The following is a 26,068-nucleotide window of genomic DNA, read 5'->3' as shown; positions in this document are numbered from 1 at the left end:
AAACAGTGGAGCTCTAGCTAGACATTAGTTTATTTTCAATATGAGCTTAGTCACATTTGTTCAGGTATGTTTCACCCATAAAAACCCATTGCCGTTGAGTCGATTCCAACTCATAGCTAACCCTATAGACTATCTAAAACTAATCTGAGCATGAAGAACACCTGGCCAAACTCATTTGGCTCAAATGGGCTTGAGCGGTCCTTGAGCAATTCAAACCCAAGGCCAGACTGCCCCCCACATCTGAGCTGCAGTGATGGTATTTGACTGCATAGGTTTACTATACCTAGAACAATGCATATGGTATTATTGTTTGTGGACTCAACAGAGCAAGAAGGAGAGAACAACACCATACCAAAAATGTGGAGCTAATGGATCTTTTCTTCACCTGGAGTGGGGGAAATTCAAGAATTTATCCAAGTTCTATGACAAACATAGAAAGTTAAATAAGCTTGGAGAAAAAATACCCATGTCCATGGGGAGGCAGCATGAGTAACTAGAAAAGAGCACAAGTTTTGGAGACAAAGAGACCTTGGTTCAAATTCTGCCTCCACAAGTTACTATGTGACCTCTGGGGCATTATCAATCTCTGAGCCTCAGTTTAAACCCGTTGCCTTCAAGTCGAATGTGACTCATAGCGACCCTATAGGACAGAGTAGAACTGTCCCACAGGGTTTCCAAGGAGTGGCTAGTGGATTTGAACTGCCAACCTTTTGGTTAGCAGCCTAGCTCTTAACCACTGGGCCATCAGGGCTCCCTGGGCCACCACAGGAAATGTTTAATATATCCCACCAACCCTAGTCCCCCAACTCTCTCGTTTTCTCTTTAAAGGCCCCATTAGTTTCATTACCTTTTTCAGAACACCAAACAATGCTGTTAAAATCTCAACTGGGGAGTTTTTTGCCCTTAGAGGGCATTTGACTCTTTTGGCTCATTGGATCACAAAGCAGACCCATTACTACAACAATGCAGACAATATTGGTCTCTCAGGGCGATCATGACACTCCACAGAAAAATCAGGTTTTAAAGTCCTTCTACTGAATTGGAAAAGTAGAACCAAGCTTTTCCCTGAATGTTGCTTGAATCTATGACTGAATCCCTAGTTCCATATCTGTTCCAGGCCAAGCTTAATAAAACAGGCCAAATGAGGGTTTCATACCAGCTCCACCTAAATCCAGAATTTTAGTTCAAATCAGTTTTCTTTTGGGAGGTCTCCATGGGGATATCTGATTTCCTGCTGTACTGTGCCCTCAAACCCTTTTCATCCTAAAATTTTGCATCCTCTCATGGTTGTACTGCCTTCACATTTCTCCTGGGTTATCTATGTAGGCAGCTCAAGTTTTCTCAACTGGTCACATTAAGGTATAACTGTCATTTGGGAAGGAGTCCCTGGTGATGCAAACGTTTAACACATTTGGCTGCTATAACCAAAAGGTTGGCAGTTTGAGTCCACCCAGAGGTACCTCAGAAGAAAGGCCCGGTGATCTACTTCTGAAAAATCAGCCTCTGAAAACTCTGGAGCACAGTTCTACTCTGACACACATAGGGTTGCCAGGGTCAGAATCAATTCGATGGCAACTGGTAACTGGTGGGTAGGAACAAACAGCAGAATCAGCAAGCGATTCTTGACTACACAGACTGGAGAAACTTCTTTTACCTCACCACCTCTACTACCTTAGACCAGGCTCCCATCATCTGTCTTCTTGATTATTTCAACAATCTCCTAGTTGGTCCCACCCTGCCTTCTGTCTAATCCCCCTTCAAACTCTCCTCTACTGCTACCTTACTGGTATTTATGAAATACACAATGATGATGTTATTCCTCTGCTTGAAACCATCCACTGGCTTCTCGGGATCAAGTCCAGACTCTTTAGCAGGGCCCTTAACTTGTTCAGTATTCCCTTTAGCTGTGAAGTTCCCTGAACCCACCCAGTTCTTTGACCCAAAACCAAAGTGCAATAGGTGTTCATTGACCCAGCTTAGAGATGGTAAAACAGAGTCTAGAAAAGTATAAAGTGATTTGCCCCAGGGATCTGAGCCTGGAAATAAACTAAATTTCCTGCTACCCATAAGGAAAGTTGAGACTCCCATCCATCAGGGCTAGGTATAGTGAGTCTTCTGGGGAAATGCCCTGGGGTATGGGGCTGGGAGGTTATGGATATGCCATGTACCTATTAGGTGTAAGATGCCATCCAATGTGTTGAGTGTGTCTTGGATTGTAGATCCAGCATGCTTGGCTCTGGAGTCAACTCTTTGGGCTTCTGTAATCACCTGAGGAAAAATAAGTACAAACCAGCCCTGAAAGGGTGTTTCTCATACTGGCAAGATAAAAGGGACCTCCTGTGGAAAGCAGCGGGAACTCACCATCTGCACTGCATCCGTATCCGTGTCAAACTCCTGCTCCTTCCTTGCCAGCTCTCCTTCCACTTCCCTCATCTCACTCTTCAGAGTGGCCAGTTCCTTCTCCAGGGCCAAGGCTCCATCTGCTGTCACATTGGCTTCCAAGTTCAGACTCCCTATCTCCTGGGAGAAGAAAAGGAGCCAGGGACGGAAGGAAAGACAGGGGTCAGACATGAAAACATCCCAAAGACTATTGCAGAAAAAAATACAGCTGCAGCCAGGCCCTGATGGGGTAAATTAGATGAACAATGAGAGAATCAGACATGGGGACGCACTCTTCCCCAGGCTTTGCCTCAAACAAGTTAATTTTGCGGTCTGTCTCTTAGGACTAGGAGAGTCAGTCATGAGACACTGCTTCCCTCTCAGTTCAACACTCACCAAAAGGTGAACACAATAGGAGCCATTTAGGAAAACCCAGAAGACAAGAAACTCATATCATTCTCAGTCATGTTCCTTTGCTGCCAGTCTTCTGAATGACTTTAGTAGGACCCCTGACAGTTGGGTTTGAGGTGCAGAGAATGGCCCTACAGCTTTGAGGTTTTGCTTTTTGTAAGAACAAAGCTTATTAATATCTTTATCAATATACTATTATTAAGCATCAAATTACAGGAGTCTCTATGCTAGAAGCTGTACAAAGAGAGGCACTTGAAATTGGTCTCTACCCTCAAGGGATTTAAAATTCAAAAAAATTTTTTTGGCTTTATACTCTTAATTTTATGATGTTTTTACATTAAACATGTATAATAAAACTAAATAAGATACTCTGATAGTTATAGCAAAAGATCAAAATGAGAAGAAATTTATCTTAAAAATTTTGTATTGTTTTTGCAAGTGACCGGTGGTTTATAAATGAGACCAAACAGTTCAGGTATCAAGAGTTCCTTCTGGGATTTTTCTACAGAGTTGCATAAACTTTCTAGAATTCATGTTCAAATAAGTGCTGAGAAGCTCTCTTCCAGCTGGCAAGCACTCTATCTACTGTAGCGTTGACCACGTGTGTTGTGTTACTTGTCTGTCTCCCCCTATTACAATGACTCCTCTTTGAGGAGGGGGACTACGTCTCTCTCATCTCCAGATCCCCAACACCAAGCACAGTGCTGGCATATAGTACAAGGAAAGAGAAAAACGAATAAGTAAGTGGAGTTTAGATGAAGGACGTGGACAGAAAGAAGGGATCTAAAAAAAAAAAAACCAAACCCATTGCCATCGAGTCGATTCCGATTCATAGCAACCCTATAGGACAGAGTAGAACTGCCCCATAGGGTTTCCAAGGAACGCCTGGTGGATTTGAGCTGCCAACCTTTTGGTTAGCAGCCGTAGCTCTTAATCACTATGCCACCAGGGTTTCCAGGGTTTTCACAAGGGATCTAGAACTCCAGAATTCCATAGGCTGGAATCAAACCATTGATGATAGTCTATATAAAAAATAATCTTGGATGTTTCCCCTTATGATGTTGTCCAACAACAACAACAAAAAAATCTGTTGCCATCAAGTCAATTCCAACTCATAGCGACCCTTTAGAACAGAGCAGAACTGCCCCATAGGGTTTCCAAGGAGCAACTGATGGATTTAAACTGCCAACCTTTTGGTTAGCAGCCTAACGCTTAACCACTGTGCCAGCAGGGCTCCGTTGTCCAGCAAGGGGAGCTGAAAATGTCAGGCTTTAGCATGTAGTCACGGCCTTAGGGATCAGGAGGCCAGCCATATGGCTTTGGGGCCGCCTTGGACCACAACAGGACTCTGAGCAATAGGGATCAAAATGAGCCCAATACTCTCTCTTCTTCCACACCACCCTTGTGCGGGGCCCGCCAGCCGGCATCTCGATTTTGCTTTACCTGTTCTATCCTGTCGGTGATCTCCAGGGCCTCACTCGCCGCGTTCCTTGCCCGCTGGGCGTCAGCAGCAGCACCGCCCAGGGCCGCTTCTGCCTGCTTAGTCTTGTCACTGGCGTCTGTGACCTTCTGGCTGATGAAGGAGAGTCTCTTCATGGCCTCTTCAGCCTCTGCTTTCCTGTCTTCAACCTGCAGGTCAAACTCTGAAATGAATAAAACATTGTCCTGAAGACGAAAAATAACTTACAAATGAGCAAAGGGGCTGAGAGAATGTGTTATTACTGCTGGGGGCAGGGGTGTAGGGAGGGTAATGGGCATCCAGGGGCAGTCTCTAAGTTGTGCCCCCCCCACCATTTGAATGCTAAGGGACAATTTCTAAATTGCTCCCACCCGTCTCCCCACAAATTCAAAATGAATAAACCTTGATAGTGGCGAGGCGTCAGCAGATACGCCTTCCTCCCTCTTGTCTGGCTGCCTAAGTCAGGTGCCTTTCATATTTGCAGTGCCTTTGAATGTCATTCCATGCCCCATCTGGCACCCCCTTGGACTTGCGCCCAGGGGCAAATACCCTCCTCTGCCTTCCCCCTCTCCCTTGCTACACTTCTGTTCCAGGAATGAGGGTAGGAGAAGTCCTGGCTGGAATTACTCATTCCTGTCCAGGAGAAAACGTCTTAAAGGAAGCATTCAAAGGGCCATATTTAGTCCTTTGCTTAGAGAAGCTGACTATAAGCCTGCCCTGGGTCCCCAACACTGCAAGCATATTAAGACCCCCAAAGGGGCTCAGAAGTAGGCAGAATCTTTGAAGCCCAAAGTTTCAAACCAGAGCTTTAGGCCTTAAGTTGCCAATGACAATAGTGGAGGATTGGTTAGAATGGGTAGAGAGGTACTTTCCGTGAAAAAAATCCCAAGAGTTTAGGAATGTTTCTCTTTTATTCTTGAGTGAAAAAGCTTGAAACTTTAACCATATCCTTGCATGACACTAACTCAAATCTCCTGAGACTCAGATGCTGAGACAAAACTTGCTCCATCATCAGCACAAAGCAACCATATTGGACACAACCATGCTATAAAACAACAGGGAAGGTATCTGCACGGGCTTGATAGGTTGCGTCTGTGAGGGACCTTAGAGATCACTTAGTTCAACATTTTCCCTCTAAAAAATTATAGAGTCCAAGTCTGTGTGACTGGCTATGGTCACACAGCTAGCTCAGCCCAGTCATGTGACCTCACAGAGACCAGAACCCAGGCCTTCTGAAATCTAGTTCCATCCTCTTTCCACTACATCAAATATTAATGTTCTTTTTCTCTTTAGGAATATATTTTTACACATCTAGTAATATCCTAATGCACTTACCACTTAGGGAGATACATGAGGATTCAAAATAAATGAAAGTTATGGTTGTACCTTTGAAATACTCAAGTGACCTGAACCATGAAACACTCACCTCTGAGATTCTTTAAGATGTTCTCAACTTCATAAAAAGTGGCATTGCCCATACTTAGTGCTTCTTGAGCTCTGCTTCTAGCAAGGTTGGCACGGGAGAGCAGCTGATCTGATTTCTGTAAATAGGCCGACAGAACAAGATTAGGGTAAACGTAACCTACACCGAGAAGTGCATTCCTGCTAGCAAAATCACCCCAACACATTTCTCTTCATGACAACAGAGTGCTCTGATTCTTCGCAGACACGAGGGGCACTGTAGCAAACCCCTCAACAATCTAGGACAGAGCAAACTTTATAAGCCAATGACACATCCCATATAGAGAACAGGTCAAACTCTAGTCCATTGTCAGGGACATGAGAAGTTATGCAAAATATAATTTTATGCTCCAGATACTTCCTGGAGCAGAGCTAGTAGACAGAACTCTGCCCAAAATAGGTCCTAGGAGACCTAGATCCTACTCCTCCATTTGAGGGCTGACTCATGGGGTGGAGCTGAGCTGATTACATCAAGGTCTCTGAGTCTCAGTTACTCCCTCTGTAAGCAGAGAGCATTTGATGGTTCCTCTTTCCATATTTATTCACAAGATAGGCATTCAATACATGTTTGCTGAGTGAACAGATTAACAAAAGAATACCTGTCTCCAATTCTTTCCATTCTGTAAGAGCTGCTGGGTTTCTTCTTCCCAGTTTCCCAGATTTCTTTGTACACGCTTGAACTCATCCATATGCTTGGTCACCAAGCTGGAGAGAGCATCAGCTTTTTGTCTAATCCTCTTCGCTTCTACCTGAGGGCCCAAAGAAATAAATGTCTGACTTGTTGTTCACCAGTTAGCACAACCAGCCTTCTTAAAATCTGGCATTACTGTTTGCAAACAGCAGCAACCTTAAGAAGCTACAAAAATAGTCACTAGCCATCCAGACCTAAAGCCTAACAGAAATGAGGCAAGGTGACCAATGCCAGTCAGGTAGCAGGTCCCCCGACAGCCAAACAGACTTCGTCTCTGTACCATTTTTGTGGGGGAAGGGTTTAAAAACATTATGTGCTACTTTCTATATTCACAGGAACTTATGTTTGTGGGAGTTATTTTGAGTACTTTTTGCTAAAGATAGAAAGCTGAATATTCTTAAATCTAGTACATTTGGAAGCATCCCGGGGTGGTGTAAACAGTGAATGCATTCGTCTGCTAACCAAAAGGTTGGAGATTTGAATCCACCCAGAGGAACCTCGGAAGAAATTCCTGGCAATCTACTTCTGAAAAATCAGCCATTGAAAACCCGATGGAGCACAGATCTACTCTGACACACATGGGGTTGCCATGAGTCAGAGTCAATTCTACAGCAACTGGTTTGGTTTTCGTTTTTAGTAAGTTTGGAATAGTTGAGGGAATTAATAGGTAGAAACAATATAAAACTTTTGAGAAGAAAGAAGTCTTCTGAGTAGAATGACTTTTGACATCTACCATTATCTTAGTTACCTAGTGTTACCATAATAGAAACACCACAAGAGGATGGCTTTAACAAACAGAAATTTATTATCTCACAGTTTAGGAAGCTGTGTATTGTTGTTGTTAGATGTCATCGAATCGGTTCCAACTCATAGCGACCCTATGCACAACAGAACGAAACACGGCCCAGCCCTGCACCATCCTCACAATCATTGCTGTGTTTGAGCCCATTGTTGCAGCCACTGCGTCAATCCATCTCACTGAGAATCTTCCTCTTTTTCGCTGACCCTCTACCTTACCGAGCATGATGTCCTTCTCCAGGGACTGGTCCCTCCTGATAACATGTCCAAAGTATGTGAGACAAAGTCTTGCCATTCTCACTTTCAAGGAGCATTTTAGCTGTACTTCTTCCAAGATAGACTTGTTCGTTCTTCTGGTAGTCCATGGTGTATTCAATATTATCCCCCAACTCCATATTTCTAAGGCATCAATTCTTCTTCAGTCTTCCTTACTCATTGTGTAGCTTTCATATGTATATGAGGTGATTGAAAATATCATGGCTTGGGTCATTAGGAGGCTAGAAGTCCAAATTCAGCTCTCTGTGGGCTCTGGAGGAAGATCCTTGTCTCCTCTGAGCTCCTACTCCTGGGCGATCTTCATGTGGCTTGGCATCTCTCTTCACCCATCTTTGCTTGCTTCTACCTGCCTAACCTGATCTCAAAGGGGATTGGCTTAAAGCACACCCTACACTGATACGGCCTCTTAACAAAGAAAATCCATTCCCAAATGGAATTATAACCACAGGTCTGGGGTTAGGATTCACAACACACATTTTTGGGGGACACAATTCAATCCATAACAATCATTGAAGGTGATTGGTTGTACACATAGATAGATGTGCTAAAGGAAGGACCCAAGTGTAAACATCAAACTTCATATATAATCATTTCCTACAGGTTTCAACGGTCTCTAGGACTAAGGAAGAGATATAAAAATTTTAACAACTAATAGGTTTAGAATGGGCCAAGGCCTTTTCAGAGACCAGGATTGGGGTTTAAGAACAAGGGCATGGGTAATGAGAAGGATAAATACTCTCCCTAATGAAAAACAAGAAGGGTTAATTTGGAGGAAAAAACTGGATAGCTGAATAATAGGGGACCTCCCCCCCTTCCCCCCGCCCCGAGAAGAAAGCATTTATGGCTATTTTTCTGCTCATCAAGCACATAGGGTAGAGGCACTCACCGGAAAGGACTGATCATGGACGCCCTGAAGCTGAGACACTGAGTCAAGAAGGCGGAGACTATGCTGATAAGACTTATCTGCTTCAATGTCGGCCTGAGTGGCCTCCCTCATCAACTGCTGGGCCAGGGACTTGGTTTTTTCTAATCTGCAAGGAAAAAAAAAAAAGAGAACTTTGAGAATTCACTCTTCGTAGAGAAGCAAAGATCTATCCTCTTGTTTAAAAGTATGTAGTTGGAATTATGCAGAAGAACCAAACAAGTTATGTGTCAGATATGAGTCTCTCTCTACAATCTAAACATAAGTCTTACAGTTTGTACAGGTTGGGCCAGAAGACTTGAGCCCAAGTTTCCCAATTCTTGATAATAGGTTTTTTTATATTCCCCACACCATCAGATGGGTTTAATCACACCCTTTAAACACCACAGAGGGTGACTGTGTCTTCAGGCATTGAGATCTCCCAATCAAAAGACAAACTTTACTCAAATTAATCTAACTTTTCTTCTTCCAGCCTTAAAGATATCTACTTTCTCCCAAGCTAATGCTCTCATTCTCTTGTCCCTCTTATTATTAATATATTTCAAAGAAACCCGGTGCCCCTCGAGTGTGGTTTTCAGCCTATCCTGGGAAATCCCGATGTTGCTGGTCCACATGAGAGCTGGCTGAAACATACTTTCCCACAAGCCCTTGCACCACAGAGCTGTCCAGGCTGCCACTTCCTCCTCCTTGGATCAGAGCCTTGCGCACCAGTGATAGCGCTTGATTGGAAAAATCCTCTGTTTCCCTTGCCAGTTGTTCCATATTACTGGCTGACTCAACATGACTGAAAAGATTTTGAAAAAGAGAGAATTAGGGTTTTAATAACAAAGAGTTTCCTTCAGATCTTTTATTTAAATGAAGGGAGAGAAGTAATGAAACTCGTTTGGCTGGAAAGGATTGACCCAGAGTAGATGAATCCTTGGTAGCATTTGGCTGCTAACCAAGAGGTTGGAGGTTCAAGGGTACCCAGAGGTGCCTCAGAAGAAAGGACTGGCAATCTACTTCTGAAAAATCAGCCACTGAAAACCCGATGGAGCACAGATCTACTCTGACACACATGGGGTCGTCATGAGTCAGAGTCTACTCAAAGGCAACTGGTAGATGGAATTTTAGAACTATTAAGAAGCAGGTGTTCTGGAGAGTTAGCTTCATGTCATAGACCGTGTGATGGTCTTTTCTGTTTATGGCATTATCAGTGGAAGCCCGGGGGAGGGGAGTGGAGATGCGGGGGAGCATAGGAGCAGTCTCAGTGTGATAAAACATTGCATCAGTAAGTTCTTCTGCGCAGGAGGGAAGCCCCAGGGTGTATTTCATTCAGTATCCAACCCCCTACTTACTTTCACCGCAACTCTAAACTAGGGCCACCACAAGGGGGACAAAGCCTGTAAATCCAGATGCTTTTGTCCCCCTGGTTCTAGAAAGCTATACAAACAAGCTCAGGAGACAGCTCGTGCTGCAATACTACAAGCCAGCCCCCTTCAGCTGACTGAATTCCACAAGGGATTAACTGAGCGTGCCACCCAGCTGAGCACTCTGCTGTGAGCAGACCTCTTAACTGCGGCGAGATTTATAGTCAGAGGCAAGGATGAATGTTGGGAGCTGCCTGTGTTTATAGGTCATCATTGAGGCCTTGTGGAGCCGGTTTTCAGGAGGAAGGTGCCCCTCTGCAGACTTAGCCCCCACAGGCTAGCAAATGACTCGTTGCTACTTGTTCCCAGGCTCGGGGTGGGAGCCTGGGAGTCCCTGAAAGCTGCGGAGCGTTGTTTTCCAAGGGGGCTGATTCATTTCACATGGCCCAAGGAATCACATCTGACATAGACCAAAGCCATATTGTGAGTCAGAGAAATCTGGGAATGCAACATTCCCACCCCCAGGTCCTGTCAAACTACCCCGCCCAGTGGCCACCTACGTGCTGAAAGCCAAGTGGTTGAACAATGGCTTCAAGGCAAGGTGGTGGCCATAAAGAAGCCTAGAGGGAATGAACATGGTGCTTGGTCCTGAGCACCCTACAGTCTTGTTCAAGTCTGGCCTTGCAGAGCGACCTGAAGCAGAGGTGCCTCTGACGCTGCTCACCTGTCTGCCAATTTCTGCGCTTCCTGAGCCAGGCTTTTAAAGCTGTTTGGCCCCTCGTAGTGCCCAGAGGGAGGAATGTTCTGTGGAAAAAAGGAGAATTGGGTAAGGGCTTGCACTCAGCCACAGAACCTCAGCAGGTATGGCATCTGTCCAGTCAGAACAGCTCACTTTCAGCCACACAGGATACCACACACTGACACTTCCATCGAGAGCCCCAACTCACCACAATCATTCCATATTTTTTAAAAAAGTATGTATAGACAGGATAACATAGAAATCCAAGTTCAAAAAAAGTCTGTATATGGATATAGATGCATTTAAAAATACATACATATTTATAATTTTTTGTGTATTTGAAGTCCACTAAAATGTATACCAAGTTTTAACAGTGGTGATTTTTTAGTGATGAGATCATATGGGAATTTGATTTATTGGCTAAATTTTCTACAATAAACATTATTTTTGTAAACAGTGAAAAGTCAATACACATTTTTTAAATACTCCATTTCCTCAGCCTAGTGTCTGATTATCTTCCAATTTCCTTTATCCATCTCCCACCCATGCACTTACATTATTGTCACCACTGCATTCTCTATTCAGAAATAAAAGAGTACTCAATCAAATCTAAGGAGCCCTGGTAGCACAGTGGTTAAGCATTTGGCTGCTAACCAAAAGGTTGGTGGTTTGAACCCACTAGCCACTTCATGAGAGAAAGATGTGGCAGTCTGCTTCTGTAAAGATTAACCAAAAACAGAAACCAAACCCATTGCCGTTGAGTCAATTCTGACTCATAGCAACACTATAGGACAGAGTAGAACTGCCCCATAGAGTTTCCAAGGAGCGTCTAGTGAATTCGAACTGCCAACCTTTTGGTTAGCAGCCAAATTCTTAACCACTATGCCACCATTACAGCCTTGGAAATCCTATGGGGGCAGTTCTACTCTGTCCTATAGAGTCGCTATGAGTCAGAATCAACCTGACAGCAATGGGTTTGGGTTTTGGGCAATCAAATCCCTCCCTCTTATCACGCTACCAAATTATGTCATTAAGACAATCATGCTGGCAACCTTTTTTTTTTTTCTTCCCATGTTCAGAACCATGTCTTCATTGGGCTCACTCTTCCTTCCTTCTTTTCTTCCTCCTTTCCTTTCCTTTATTTCTTCCTTTCTGTTTTTTTCTTCCTTCCTTCCTTCCTCCCTCCCTTCTTTCCTTCCTTTCCTCCTCCCTCCCTCCCTCCCTCCCTGCCACCTTTCCTTCCTTCTTTCCTTTCCTTCTCATTCATTCATGCAGCAAATATTTACCAAGGCCACACGCTACACTGTGGGTTGGGAATGCAAACATGAACAAAACTAAATTCTACTCTGGGAGCTAACAAGTTAGGAGATTGTTCAAAAAGAAGGGAGAAGAGGCAGGGCCAAGAAGAGGATGTGGTTAGGAGTAAATGACCTAGAGAGAGGACCATAAAGCAGTAGGATGGGAAATTGCAGGAGGCCAAAGAACGTAAAGCGATTGTGTCTCTTTCAAGGAAGAGAAGCCCACCTATCTGCCAGACACACCAGAAAGCCTGAGAGACAGAAAACGAGCCCAGGAGATCTGTGCTGGGTCTCCTGGCCCAGCAGTGGTTCTCAGCACCTAACCCAGAGATACCTACAGTGTTCCGCAGGGAAGCTTCACTCTCTGCCAGGCTCAGGCGCATCTGAGTGATGAGCCTGCGGGTCTCCTGGACACGGTTCTGATGCTGACTGCCCAGGGCCCGGATTCTCTCTGCTGTCATCTTGAGGTCATCCAGGCGATTCCAGTAGCTGTTCTCTTGGTTCCTCACTTTGGCCAACTGGAGATTTAGGGATCTAATTGCACCTGAGCACAAAGAAGGAAAAGGAGGGTGAGTACTTTCCGGGTCAGCACAGAGTTATCAAACATAACAGAGGGCTGAAAAGGGACTTTGGCTTATGGCAAAATGGTAAAAACCTCAGATATGAATGCATTCAATTGCTCTTTTATCTCCATCATGCAGGTTCCAGGAGAATGTCACAAACATCCTTCCACCTCTGCAAGAGCTGAGCAGAAACACCGGCTGAACTGATACCCACAGCTGACTGTGACATAGCATAGTGGTTCTTTCTAGGACCATGAATTCTCTCCTGTCTGAAGAGAAGTTGGCCTTGATCACCTTCTGAAATCTGAGCTTCTCTCAGGATGTCCTGGAGGGCCTTCTCGGCCTGCTGCATCCTGCCTTCCAGCTCTGCATTGGGTACTGCTCCACCATCCTGAGTGTTAGAAACCATGGCCTCCAGGCTCTGGAGCTGCTGCATAAACTGGTCCATCTGAAACCACACAGGAAAGAGGATCAGAACAGATGACAAAGACCATGGTCCAATACCAGGTACCCAGGGGATAATAGGGGAAAGCTCAGAAATACTTGCCATGTCATAGAGGGTAAGAGTTTAGACTCTGGAGCCTAGACTCCTTGAGTTTGAACCCTGGCTCGAGGCTCCACTACTCACTAGCTGTGTAACCTTGGGCAAGTCACTTTCTTCATTCATATAATGGGAATAATAAAGATACTACCTCATAGAGTTGTTACATGGACTAAATGAGTTAATATCTGCAAAAGGTTTAGAACAGTACCTGGCACAGAGAAAGTGTTAGGTAAGATTTGTTAAATAGATACATTAAAAAAAAACAGGTTGACTTTGTTCTACATTTGGGGTCCTGTTTGGGCCTTTTCTTCCACCACCCCTCACCCCAGCAAAATAACAATTAACAGCAACCACAGCATCAAGTTCGTTTTTCTCTGGAATTTGACGGCCATTCCTGTTTGAACGGCCTTGACACCTTCTGGGCTCCTCTTATCTTTTACATTTTCATATTTTCACAAGGATATCTCTTGTAAAATAAATCCAGCCGCAAAGTGGGATATGATAGTGGGAAGAGACCTGCACTCAGAGTCAGGAGACATGGGTGGAATTCAGTTTCCACTGGGTCATGTGGCTGTGAAAAGTTACAAATTTTCTGAGACTTTGTTTGCTCATCTAAAACTGAGATCAGAATAGTTTTTCTTCCAGCTTAACAAGGTTTTCATGAATATCAAATGAGATATCGGATTTTTTATGCAAATAACGTGCGTTTTCTACATTTGTTTGCCAATCGTGCCCCTCCCCTCCGTGAGGTATTTTTCATAAGCACATTATTCTAATTTTTTACAGCAGAATGTAAAAAAATAATTGGCATAGCGGTGCTTATGTAAATACTTCGCGGGGGGTGCAGAGTTGGCAAACAAACTTAGAAGGTGCGCATTATCTGCCTGAAAATATGGCAGTGTTATGGATTGAGTTGTATCTCCCAAAAATATGTGTTGTAATCGTAACCCCTATACCTGTGGTAATAGTCCTATTTGGAAGTAGGCTTTTCTTTATTATATCAGTGTAGGGTGTGCCCTAAACCTAATCACTGTGAGTTATAAAAAAGAGCAGATTAGACACAGAAGCGGGCATACAAACTGGGGAAGACAGAAGCCGTGTGAGAATCCTTTACAAGCCAAGGGACCAAGGAACGAACACGTGGGACTACCTACAAGTTAGGAATTAACACAGTCAAGACCTTGATTTGGACTTTTAGACTCCAGAACAGTGAAAAAATAAACTTCTGTTTTTTAAAGCCACCCACTTGTGGTATTTTTGTTACAGTAGCACTAGTAACTAAGACAGATACTATTTGCAAAAGGGGTTTTGAAAATGGTATACATGAGAAGATATAAGTGAAGTGTTATTACTGTTATACCAAAAAACAAACCCACTGCGATCGAGTCAATTCCAACTCATAGTGACCCCATAAGATTTCCAAGGCTGTAAATCTCTATGGAAGCAGACTACCACATTTTTCTCCCTCGGAGCTGCTGGTGGTTTCAAACAGCCAACCTTTTGGGCAGCAGCTGATTGCTTTAACCACTGCACCACCAGGGCTCCTTATTATTACACAGCAGTGGTTTTTTAATACAGCCATGATTAAAGGAAGAAAAATGAACCACCACCACCACCACCCCGCCCCCAGGAGACTAGCACAGCCCTTGATCTGTGACATAACTACCCAGCAGACACTTAAGGATTTTAAAATTCTGCAGGGGCCGCAGGGAGTGGTAAGAAGTGGCTCTGATGGGCATGTGCACCTGAATCTTGACTTGGTTATAACAAGCTGGACAGCTGGTTAATGCTGCATGATCACAGTTGAGGCCTCCAAATCCTGGCTTGCAGACACAGCTCCCATCACTTCGACATTCCACAGGCTCTGAGCCCATTGGGTTGCAGTTGCAAGCTAGAGACCAGAGACAAACAGTCAGGGAGTGTTCACAGAAAGGTAACTCCAGAATCTGGAGACATAAAAAAGATCAAAGGAGGGTCAAGTCACCAATAGCAAAGAATCCTTATTTGCCCTTGTCGATTCATCTGATGTTGGATTCGCCTTTTGGCTAAGCCTCCAAGCACTTCCCTAATACTGGTAGGTCTTAAGAATCATCTGGCAAGTTTGTTTGGTGAGTGTGGATAAAGAGATGTTACAACAGTCCATCCTTTCTTCCTCTTGTTAGATTGCAAGCCTCTTAGATATTCTGCAGGCCCTCCAGCTGTGCTCAAAAGGGAAATAACATTCCTTCTGAGCCCATTATGTAGCAGACTTTGTAGATGTAGAGGTCTCCCCCGTTTCACAGATGAGAATGTGAGCTCAGAGAGAGTGAATAACTTGCCCAAAGACACACAATAAGTAAATGGCAGAGCTGGAACGTGAACTTGGGTCTGTCTGACCCTAACACCTATGCTCTTTTCCTTCTGCTATGCTGCCTCTGACGTAGGAAATGCAGCAAGGAAGCAATACCTTCATTAATTCAAATTGATTGAGCACCTACTATGTGCCAGGTTCTATTCTAGGTGCTGAGGATATAACAGTGGATAAACATTGCTCTAATGGAGTTACAGTGATTGCCTGTGCTGCTCTATCTTTAGTGCTCACAAAACTCTTGCTACATAGTAATATTAACACTTATCTAACTGTACTGTCGTTATTTGCATACGTATTTGTGTGCCTCCCTTATTACAATATGAGCTCCTCAGGCGCTGGGACTGACATAACCTTCGCATCTAGCTCTGCATTGGGTACATAGTAGGTGCTTGGTAACAGATAGTTGAGTGAAGAAATGTATGGTTTAAAGTCAGTCAAGTTCCTGTTAATAACACCTCATAGCTAGAATTATAGAAAGAATTTACAGTGTGCTTTCTCATGTTATTTCATTTTATCTTCAGAACAACTTTGAGTTAAATATTATTCAGGCATAAGAAAAAATGAAGGTTCAGAGAGATTAATTGGCATATTCAATGTAACGCGGTAAGTATGTTACAAAACTGGACTTGAACTCAGGATTGCTGATGTCAAGTGTGGCTCTACCTAGGATGGGGTGCTTTCTAGCACCTAACAGCTGACCTGCAGGTCAGGGCTGGTCTGGCCTACGAATCCCCCAGGGTCCAGGCACCTTAGTAGAAGCCCCAGGTTGCACAGAGATCCTCAGAGGTCCAGGGATGGGGTCTCTGGTGTGTGTGGGACACTCTGGGCTCCCTGCAGACCTCTTGGCCCTCCTGGGGAACCAGGAGTTCCCTTAACTGGGTTCTCAGAGCTACTCTAGACTTTATAATATGCAAGGTCTCTGGGTTCTGGGTGCCAGGGCCCATCTGGGAACTTTGCAGTTAAGGGGTGACTCTCTGGGGCAGGCCAGCTCCTCTAGAATAGAACTTGCCTCTGGAATATAACCTGTGACAAGGTTTGCAAGAAGAGCTGAGCAAGAGCACCAACTAGCACGTCTTGCTTTGATCTGCAGCAGCCCTTTGGAATGCCACCTGAAAGCTGCCTCTTTGGAGCCATCTTGTTAGGGAAACGCTTGGCTGTTCTCTTTCTATACATCAACTACACTGACTTCCTGAGCGCGTCTCTTAAACCACTTTATCGCTCCACTTCAGTTTGTTCAGGCTTCTTCTCGAGTCATGACTCTCCCACAACAGGTTTGGCAACCACTTCCCTATCTCCTTTTCCACTTAGGAATGTAAACCTGACCTTTCCACTCTTCCCACCCAGCCTGAGCCCTCCCAAGCTCCACCAACTCTGCCTTCCAGAGCCCCGCCGCAGGGGGAATGGTCTCAGGCCTTTGACTGGCAAAAGGTCCAGGCTGTTTACAGGCCAGCTGGTCAGAGAAACCAAAGTAACAGCACAATATCAACTGAGGTTGCCCTGCAGATTAGCAAGCTTATGTGTACACACACACACTGTTTTGGGCCACAATCCTACCTCGACACTTGTCCACTGGGTTGGGGGCCAAGGGATCCCCGAAGAATCCAGCTTTGCACTGGTCACAGTGGAAGCCGGCCGTGTTGTGGATGCACTTCAAACACCTGCCTGTCAGCTGGTCACAGTTCCCTGGTGCACTGGGGTCCACGTTGTCATTGCATTGGCAGGGTTGACAGGGCCTCACTGGGCCACGTTCCCCAAAGGGGTCCCCAAAGTAGCCATCGGCACAGAGTTCGCAGCGGGCACCTGGGAAAGAACCAACGGCCAGGCCCAAGTTCTCATCCATTGGCAGCAAGACCAGACCCAGAGGTCCAAAGTAGCAAGTCACCCTCTAAAACAGCCAGGGAGACATGCTTCCCCTCACCCGCACAATAACACCCCCAGGAGCAGGCGCTCCACAGTGGGCCACCAATTTTAGAACACAGCAGCACCACCAGGAGGCTTCCTCCCAGTTAATTAGCTGGTTGAAAAAAGCCAGCGGCTCCGCAGAAGTGATGGGATTTAGAGCCATACCCCCAAGGGCGCTGCTGGTGAATTTATTCTTTGAGACTGAACAGCAGAGAGATGCTGAAATTTAAGAGGTCACTAAATATTGGTTTATTTTATAAAATTTAGTTAAACTATGTATTTGGACTGAAATGGTTTCTTCATCTGTTAATTACAAACTTAAAACAGCTTTATATGTTTCCTGCTCTATCTTTACTCAAGTCACTTTATCTGTTGGGCATCCCAATATTCTTATCTTTAGAATGAGGGCATTTAGATTAACCCTAAGTAATTATAATTTCCTGGAGTCCCTGGGTGGTGCAAATGGTTAATGTGCTCGGCTGCTAACTGAAAGGTTGGAGGTTCAAGTACACCCAGAGGCATCTTGGAAGAAAGGCCTGGCCATCTATTTCTGAAACATCAGTCACTGAAAACCCTACGGAGCACAATTCTACTCTGACAATTGACTCCATGGCAGTTTTTTTTTCTTTTTTTTTAATGATAATTTCCTAGAAATTCCTTGGAATATAAGCTATTGACGCAAATCCTCGGCCTCAGAACAGGAAGAAGCAGGCCCAGCACAGGCGCTCGACCTTACCAGTGACCCCGAGGGGACAGTTATTGCACACCACCTCCTCTGTCTCGGGCATCACCGAGCAGCTGAACCCGTTGCGACAGGGACATGGCTTACAGCTGCGGGGGTCTTGTGGATCATTGTAGAAGCCAATGGGGCAGTCGGCACACTCAATGTCAGGATTTTCATCCCCCGAATAACAATCTCCTGGGAAGCAGAGGAAGAATGGAGGGGCAGAGAAATGAGGAGGGTAAAACAATACATTTTCTTTAATATGGAGTATGTGTGGCTTAGTAACGCAAAGCCTTCCTTTCTGAAGCTTTTCATAAAGTATCTGAACACTGGTATTCACCTCTGCCCTAGTACTAACTCTAAACCTGGGCCCTGACCCTGAACCCTACCCTCCCTCTCCCCTGCTAAGTGCACATACACTTCCTTTGCGATTCAGAACTTTACACTCCTCCCCTGTTCAGCGTGGCTGACACCACTTGTCGGCACATTCGTTTGGGCCCTGACATTGCCTTTGATCTCTGCAACACAATTCTTGCAACCGGACACCAATCCCCCCACCCAGCACTGAACCATAACGGCCATTTCCTGAAACCCAGCACCTTTCTCACAACCTTGAGCCATTTCCATAATGAAAAGGACTGTGTGTACTAAAGCACCATGTTCATCTTCCCCATACAGCCCTACTCCCCTTAATCCTTTCTCATCTCTGAAATGAGTTCGGGCGCAGGTTCTCTTACCCAGCTCTCTTTCCTGGGAGACCCCAGTCACCTGGCTACACCTCCAGCCATCTGGTCCAGGTGTCATTTCACTCACCTGTGTCTGGATCACAGGCTCCTCCTCCTTGGCAGTTACATGGAATACAGGTGCCAAATGGCCCCAGCCTCGCTGAATCTCTTTTGTAGCCAGAAGCACAATCCTGGCAGAACTGACCCTTGTACCCAACAGGACACACACATTGTTCAACCCAGGGTGCTGGGGCTCCAGAGACGGGGCGGGCTGAAACCAGGGTCACATTGTCAATGTAGCCAGTACCTGCGATAGAAGACAGATGAGAAGCAGCACATGGGAAGGTCTAAAGTCAGGGCTCTCTTTGGGTTTTATTTTTCTTCACTCCCTACGAAAGATAGGCAGTGTTCCATTGTCATACCACATGGAGAGGTACAGGAAGCCAGCATCATGCCTGAGCACATAGGCTCTGCAGTCAGAACCATTAGTTTAAATTCTGTCTCCACCCTCATTAGCTGTGTGAATTGGGCAAGTCACAGAACCTCTCCATGGCTCTGCTTCCTCAACTGTAGAGGACAGGTAATGGTGGTATCTACAATGGACACCACTATGATTTTTGTGGTATTTATGTGGTATTTTTGCTATGATTTGTGAAAATTAATGAGGCAATGAATATATTATCATGTGCCTGGCACATAGTAAAGGTTCAATTAAAAACAAAAAAATGAGTTGTCACCAAGTCGACTCCTACTTATGGCGACCTCACGTGTGTCAGAGAAGAACTGTGCTCCATAGGGTTTTCAATGGCTGATTTTTCAGAAGTAGATCACCAGGCCTTTCTTTTGAGATGCCCCTGGGTAGACTCAAACCTCCAACCTTTAGGTTATCAGCTGAGCACATTGTTTGCACCACCCAGGGACTCAAAGTTTCAATAAACTGTTAGCAAATCCATTTTCTATTTCCTGCCTTAGTCTCTCCAACATGACATGGAAATGATGCCTGCCAGCCATACCTTCTTTTTACATGAGGCTAAAAAGCTTAAGGGACTCTGATTTAAACAATTCCAACTGTGATTAGGAGGAACCAGCATGCCAAGCTCAGAAAAAAAAAAAAAGGAATTAACAGAATACACGATGATGTCTGAGCATGGTAGCACCGTGTATAATCCCCAAAGGAAAGCTACTCAGGAGTGAATACAGCTGTGTTGTGAATGCCATTTCCTAGCTAAGGAAATCTGCCCGACTGTTGTAGATTATCTTCTTCAATAGTCAGTTTTAATCTAAGTTCCTCTGAACTTTTAGCAAGGAAGCCTCATTCATTCTTCATTGGTGCTGACCAGGGGCAGACTAACCAGTAAGCAAGGTACACACGGGCTTAAATTAAGCAAGGTATGCACGCTATGCATGGGCTTTCTTGTGTTTGCTTACTAATCTGTAGTGCACAGTCTTTGATGTGGTGAAAAAGAGGTGAAATTGTGCACTACAGATTACTAAATAAGCACAAGTAAGCCTGTGCGTACCTTGCTTATTGGGTAATCCATCCTTGGTGCCGACCTCTCTTTAGTGAATCATTCCTTTTTAACTTCTCATAGAATGTGAAAATTTAGACCAGATCTGAGACTCTAAATCAAAACCATCAAGTGGTGCATTTACTTGTTTGGAGACTGTCACCACCTTACTCGAGAGCTGAAACGGATTACTAAACGAAAGGCTAAGAGGAGAGAACATCATTTCTCTTAGTCACGTACTGTATTCTCCATATGTAGCTCGGATCCGGAGGGCCGTGAGGTTCCGCAGTAACCTTCGATACTCAAAATAACTCAGCTGGGGGCTCCAATTACTGCTTGGATGTTCACTTAATCTGCATTATTTAGAGACAAAAGCTTTAAAAATATGACTCTTATCACATCCCTGCCTGATACAAATTATGTCTGAGAACGTGGAAATAGCTAAACCCCTTTTCAGTCCTGCCAAGAGGACTGGGAGACATCTCCTTGTAGGCACAAACTTGGAGCTTCTGAGAAGTCAAGCTCCATAAGACAGGATGGAGGGTCTCCCAGTGGGGAAAGCCTAGTACAAGGGATCATGTCATCTGGAGCAGTGCTGGTTCCAGCTCACCACAGACCAGTTTCTATTCTTGGCCATGCAAAATTTAATGTTAGAAATACCTCTGAGTTCAAGTGGCTCTGATCCTCAAGAGCTGCAATTCGTTTTTGGCTTTGTTGTTTAAATGGTTTGTCTGTTATCTGGACACATTTCATTTACTCTTTTCAAAAGTCAATTTCCTAGGTAAATGTATAGAGACTGAAGCTTATTACTAATGGTTACCAAGGAGGGGAGGGTGGGGAGAGAGAGTCATTGTTTAGGGGCCACTGAGTTTCTGTTAATGGAGGTGGAGTAATTGGGAAAAGGATTGTGGCGATGGTTGCACAACATGACGAATGTAATCAATGTCACTGAATTATACATGTAGACATTGTTGAATTGGCTTTTGTTATATGTATTTTTACCACAATAAAAAAAGTCAGTTTCTATATTCTACGTTGTCCACATATAACCCACCCATTGCTGAGCCACTGCCATCGAATCAATTCTGACTCATAGTGACCCTGTAGGACAGAGTAGAACTCTCCCATGAGGTTTCCAAGGCTGTAATCTTTACGGAAGCAGATTGCCACATCCTTCTTCCACAGAGCAGCTGGTAGGATCGAACTATGGACCTTTTGGCTAGCAGCTGAGCACGTAACCACTGCACTACCAGTACTCGTTTGTCCACATGTAGTACTTCTCTGTCATCATAGTACCTCACCTCATCATAGCACCAGCACCTGCTCCATTCTTTTTAATTGTGTTTTATTTTTAACTGGAATAGCTCTTCCAGAAACAACTCTACCCCTTACAATAAAAGTTTACTGTGCACGTGGTTTGTGCCAGACACTGTGGTAGGCTGGACAATACAAAGGCAACTAGGGTGTGGTGATCACAGTCCAGCAAGGGAGTCAAGCGGGTAAACAAATAATTATGAGACAGTACAGTGAGCACATAACAAATATATGTACAGAATGCCATAGAAACACACAAGAGATGATTGTAGCTTTACCTGGGCTTCTGAGAAGGTTAATACAATGGAGGAACATGGAAGCTGAATCTCAAAGAGTAAATTCGTCAAGCTGAGAAGGTGGGAATGGGTACTCCAGGTAGTAGTGTGTGTTGGTATCATTAGAATAAGTAGCACTCTGTCATCTAAGTACATAACTTGTGTGTGTACTATGAGTCTTCTCTTCTCCATTCCCACCACCTCTGCTCTGGGTTAGGCCTCCAACCTTGAACTTGAACCACTGTGAATGTGTTCTAATGGTTCAGTTAAGGATCCTACCCAGTCCATCCTCCACGTGGCATTCACACCTGGCATTCATACCTAATCTTGCCCTTTCTCTATTATAATCTCTCAATGACTTTCCATCGTCTTGCAGGCCTGCACAAGACTTTAAGCACCTTGACATGACATCCAAAGCCAACTCTGATGGGTCCCTTTTCAGCCTTGTCAACCTCATCTTCCATCTACCCTACACATGCTGCTCTCCAGTCATAAAAATTGCTTGCCCTGCCCCTGCTGTATTGTGGTTTTACACATCTCCACACATATTCACATGCTCTCTCCCATCTGTAGATTGTTCTTCTCTGGCTTTTCTCCCTGGGAAACTCTGTCCATCTCTCAGTTCTGAGCCCATAAGTTGCCTCCTCTCTGACACTTTCCTTGACTCCTCAGGGTTAGGTGCTCTTTCTTCTCCTTCCAAGACCCTGTGAACATACACTGTCATGGAAGTGATTTTCATACTGAATTGTGTTTGCTTCTTGACATGTTACATTTCCTGGTAGATCACATCTCTTCATTTTGATATCCCAGCCTCTAATGCAGTATCAAGCACTTAGTATGCACTGCTCCCTTCCCCAACCCCTCCATATAAAACAAAACAAAAAACCCAGTTGTCATTGAGTCCACTCCAACTCATGGTGACCCCATGTGTGTCAGAGTAGAACTGTACTCTATAGAGTTTTCAATGGCTGATTTTTCCAAAGTAGATCACCAGGCCTTTCTTCAGTGGTGCCTCTGGGTGGACTAGAACCGCCAACCTTTCCGTTAGCAGCTAAGTATATTAATCGTTTGCACCAACTAGGGAGTCTAACCTCTCTGTACATACCATTAAAAATCCCCATTCTATAGGATAACGTCCAATCTCCCTAGATACAAAACTGTCCAGGTCCTCACCTCCTTTCTCTCTGACATCACCTCTCATTGTATTCCTCTCCCCAACTCCTGCTCCATTCATGCTCAGCTACTTGGAACTTCCTAAATACACAAAACTCCCTCAAGCATAATGCTTCCTCTGCCTTGTGAACCTCTCCCCTCCTTTTCTTTCCTTTGAGAACTGCTTTTCATAATCGTTACTTCTCCTAGGAACCTTTCCTTGACCACCCCAATGTGGGTCAGATATACCTCCTATGTATGTTCAAAATATGTGTCTATCTTGTCCACTTCTGTCACTTGAGACGCTGCACTACAGTCATCTGTCCTTCTCTCCCATTAGCCTGTAAGCTGCTTGAGGACAGGAATCACGTACTGTTTTGGGACATAACACCATGTCTGGTATGTACAAGGTGATCAAAAAATGTTTGTTGAATGAACGAATGAATGCTGATTGAATGGCTGCACAAAGGACCTGGATCTCGATCACAGTTTGCTCTATTTGACCCACCTGTGGTCTCTCTTTACCTGAATGTGTAAGTCTTGGTGATCCCACAAGGCAGAGTCTTGTCAAGTGGCATCAAGGAAGCTGTGATCCGTATACCAGCACCTTCCAGGATTACATCATGGGCAGATGGGTGTCTGCCTCCCCTGTCCACACGGTAGTCAAAGGACAGGCTTTGCCCATAGCTCACCTGTTGATTCCCAAGAAATTTGGCTGTGAAATAGAATTTTAAAAGATTGAGATCAGTTGTGAAAATGGAGATTCAAATAGTGAGCAAGTCTACATTAATATTGGCAATTTCTGTTGGATTCCTATGATACCCACTCACTACGTTGCCACAAATTATCCTGCTAGAAGAGTCAGTACATGGCGCTGGAAATGGTTATACATTTAGTGACTACAAAGGAGGGTTAGTTACTAAAATGCTAAAAGCACTTCATTATAAGGCAACTCTATCCATTAGATGATTCAGAGCATGGCCCCCATGACAGAGTAGTATGGAAATATCCCAGGCATATCAGCAGCAGTGCCATTTGTTGTGTAGGGCTTTATAATTTACAAAGTGCTCTCACAAACATTATTACATTTGATGGCAATGATTCTTGGAGGAAGGCATTATTATTCCCATTTTACAGATGACAGAATGAAATGAACCAGAATTAGAATTCTAGTCAAAGCTTTTCTAGGTGCATAACATTAACTTTTTTTTTTTTTTAACTTACAGGTATTTAAACTTTTAAGAAATTCTTAACTTTAACTTTTCCATCTGCTTCCAAATAGATCCACAAATTTGACCATAGTCCTTAATTCCCACTGAGCATCCTTGGTGGAAAACGCAGAAACTTCCCATTTGATGAAAGCAGGAGACCAGGCCAGCGTCTGACCCAGGACATCCAGTTCTGCTCTGCTGTACTATGTCTTGGTGACTTCATCAAATCTGGTTTAAGCCCCAACTATCTTCTAGAGACACTGTTCCCTAAGTGATATGTCCCTAAGACAGTGTTCACTAAGTGATACGGTTTCCACATATTCTAACTCCATTCTTCTATCTTGATTTCTTTGTCTTATAAGTTGGCTTCTACAGGAAAAGTTACATACCAGGAGCCACAAAATAGACAGGGTCCGAGCGTCGTGCTGAGCTAAACACATCCCGATGGCGCTGGGACCATTGAAGCTTTGCAGGAGACCCATTTCTTTGGACAGCCTTCCAGCCATCAACATCTGGAACACAAATAAAACCACTCTGCATTCAGGGCAAACCCTCAAACAAGGCAAGATGTGCTGGCCAAAAGTCCAAGCGCTGAGCAGGAAGCGAGGTTTTGTTACTATTTCCACACTCGTGTACAATCATCAAAATTCCCCATGCACCTCTCTCCTTGGGTCTCATCTCCACCACTACCCGCTTGCTTTGCCGTCTCATCTTTGAGTCTGACTCTTATGATAAATGAGCACATTTTCATCTGCCCATAATTTGTATTTTTATTGTATTTACATAAACCGGGTATGAACTTCATGAAGTGAGAGCGTCCAGCATGTTCAAAGAGAAACTCAGACTTAGAGTTAAAATCACATAAATTCCCAATATTTTTATAGTGCTTTGTAGCTTGCCAACTAATCTCCCATAAATTAACTCATTTAATGGATGTGAAAGCAGTTATTATTTAGTAAAAGTGAACTTCGGGAAGACTCTCCCAGACTCCCTAATCCCAGTGAATAATTCTTCCGTGGTTTTGAAACAGACGGTGAAGGGCAATGCGGGCAGACGAAAATCTGGTATCTGGTATAACTGAACTGTTCAGCTTTAACACTTCTGAGATACTAGGGTATGACTTATTGCCCTGACAAAATAAAGTACATTAAAAGCTAGAAGAGAGTTGATAAAGATGACTAGAGGACCCTATCCTGTGGCTGGGAAGGAGGTTGTCTGTAAGCCCAAAGCCCGGGGAGAACACAAAAACCTAGGAAACAGAGCCCTTTACCTTGGTGGAAGGCAGAGATGATCTTATGGATGCTGTAATCTGCAGAGCTGTGGCAGCTGGCTGAATGCCCATAGCAGAAACACTGGGTGCAGCCCTCAGGGTTTCCTGCATCCAGATGATAGTAACCTGGTCTACACCTGCAGTGGCATTTTAGAAATCAGAATGGTATTATAGATTCCTTCTTACTCCATCAGAGAATCTGGCAACTGATTTAGCCTCTTTCTACTTTCTCTCTCGCCCAAAACCAAATAGTTGCCTTCAAGTTGCCTCTGACTTATGGCAACCCCATGTGTGTCAGAGTAGAACTGCTCCATAGGGTTTTCAATGACTGATTTTCCAGAAGTAGATCACCAGGCCTTTCTTTTGAGGCACCTCTGGGTGGACTCGAGCCACCAACCTTTTAGTTAGCAGCTGAGCATGTTAACTGTTTGCACCTTTTAGGAACTCCTGTCTCCCATAAGATCCTATTAATTCTCAGAGGAGGAAACACCAACTATCTTTTTTTTTGCTCTTTTTTAAAAATTTTTTCCCATACAAAAATATGTACATACATTGTTATGTGACCCTAATTGCTCTCCCTATACTGTGACAGCACACTCCTCCTTTCCACACCTGATTCCCCATGGCCATTCAACCAGCTCCTAACCCTCTCTGCCTTCCCATCTCACCTCCGGACAGAAGCTGCCCGTTTAGTCTCTTGTATCTACTTGAGCTAAGAGGCACACTCCTCACGAGTATCACTTTATG

The 26,068-nt window shown here is 44.3% G+C and overlaps 1 protein-coding gene across 1 annotated transcript in view; it reads right to left on the bottom strand.

Annotated features, from left to right (window-relative positions):
• Positions 1 to 26,068, bottom strand: part of LAMC2 (laminin subunit gamma 2) — a 64,256-nt gene that overhangs the window by 800 nt on the left and 37,388 nt on the right. The window contains exons 5-23 of the mRNA XM_004372900.1: positions 25,322 to 25,458; positions 24,441 to 24,563; positions 23,366 to 23,555; positions 20,340 to 20,452; positions 18,680 to 18,898; positions 17,879 to 18,061; positions 16,795 to 17,040; positions 14,636 to 14,781; positions 12,641 to 12,794; positions 12,122 to 12,327; positions 10,471 to 10,550; positions 9,032 to 9,181; positions 8,362 to 8,506; positions 7,407 to 7,413; positions 6,310 to 6,455; positions 5,676 to 5,790; positions 4,234 to 4,433; positions 2,362 to 2,520; positions 2,169 to 2,268 (exon numbers count right to left, since the gene is read on the bottom strand). Of these exons, the coding sequence (XP_004372957.1) occupies positions 2,169 to 2,268; positions 2,362 to 2,520; positions 4,234 to 4,433; positions 5,676 to 5,790; positions 6,310 to 6,455; positions 7,407 to 7,413; positions 8,362 to 8,506; positions 9,032 to 9,181; positions 10,471 to 10,550; positions 12,122 to 12,327; positions 12,641 to 12,794; positions 14,636 to 14,781; positions 16,795 to 17,040; positions 17,879 to 18,061; positions 18,680 to 18,898; positions 20,340 to 20,452; positions 23,366 to 23,555; positions 24,441 to 24,563; positions 25,322 to 25,458 (2,819 nt within the window). The remainder of the gene's footprint in view (positions 1 to 2,168; positions 2,269 to 2,361; positions 2,521 to 4,233; positions 4,434 to 5,675; positions 5,791 to 6,309; positions 6,456 to 7,406; positions 7,414 to 8,361; positions 8,507 to 9,031; positions 9,182 to 10,470; positions 10,551 to 12,121; positions 12,328 to 12,640; positions 12,795 to 14,635; positions 14,782 to 16,794; positions 17,041 to 17,878; positions 18,062 to 18,679; positions 18,899 to 20,339; positions 20,453 to 23,365; positions 23,556 to 24,440; positions 24,564 to 25,321; positions 25,459 to 26,068) is intronic.

This window comes from Trichechus manatus, unplaced genomic scaffold (genome assembly GCF_000243295.1).
Source record: "Trichechus manatus latirostris isolate Lorelei unplaced genomic scaffold, TriManLat1.0 scaffold00021, whole genome shotgun sequence".
In the NCBI taxonomy this organism is placed as follows: domain Eukaryota; kingdom Metazoa; phylum Chordata; class Mammalia; order Sirenia; family Trichechidae; genus Trichechus; species Trichechus manatus.
This window is presented reverse-complemented; position numbering and strand designations above follow the sequence as displayed.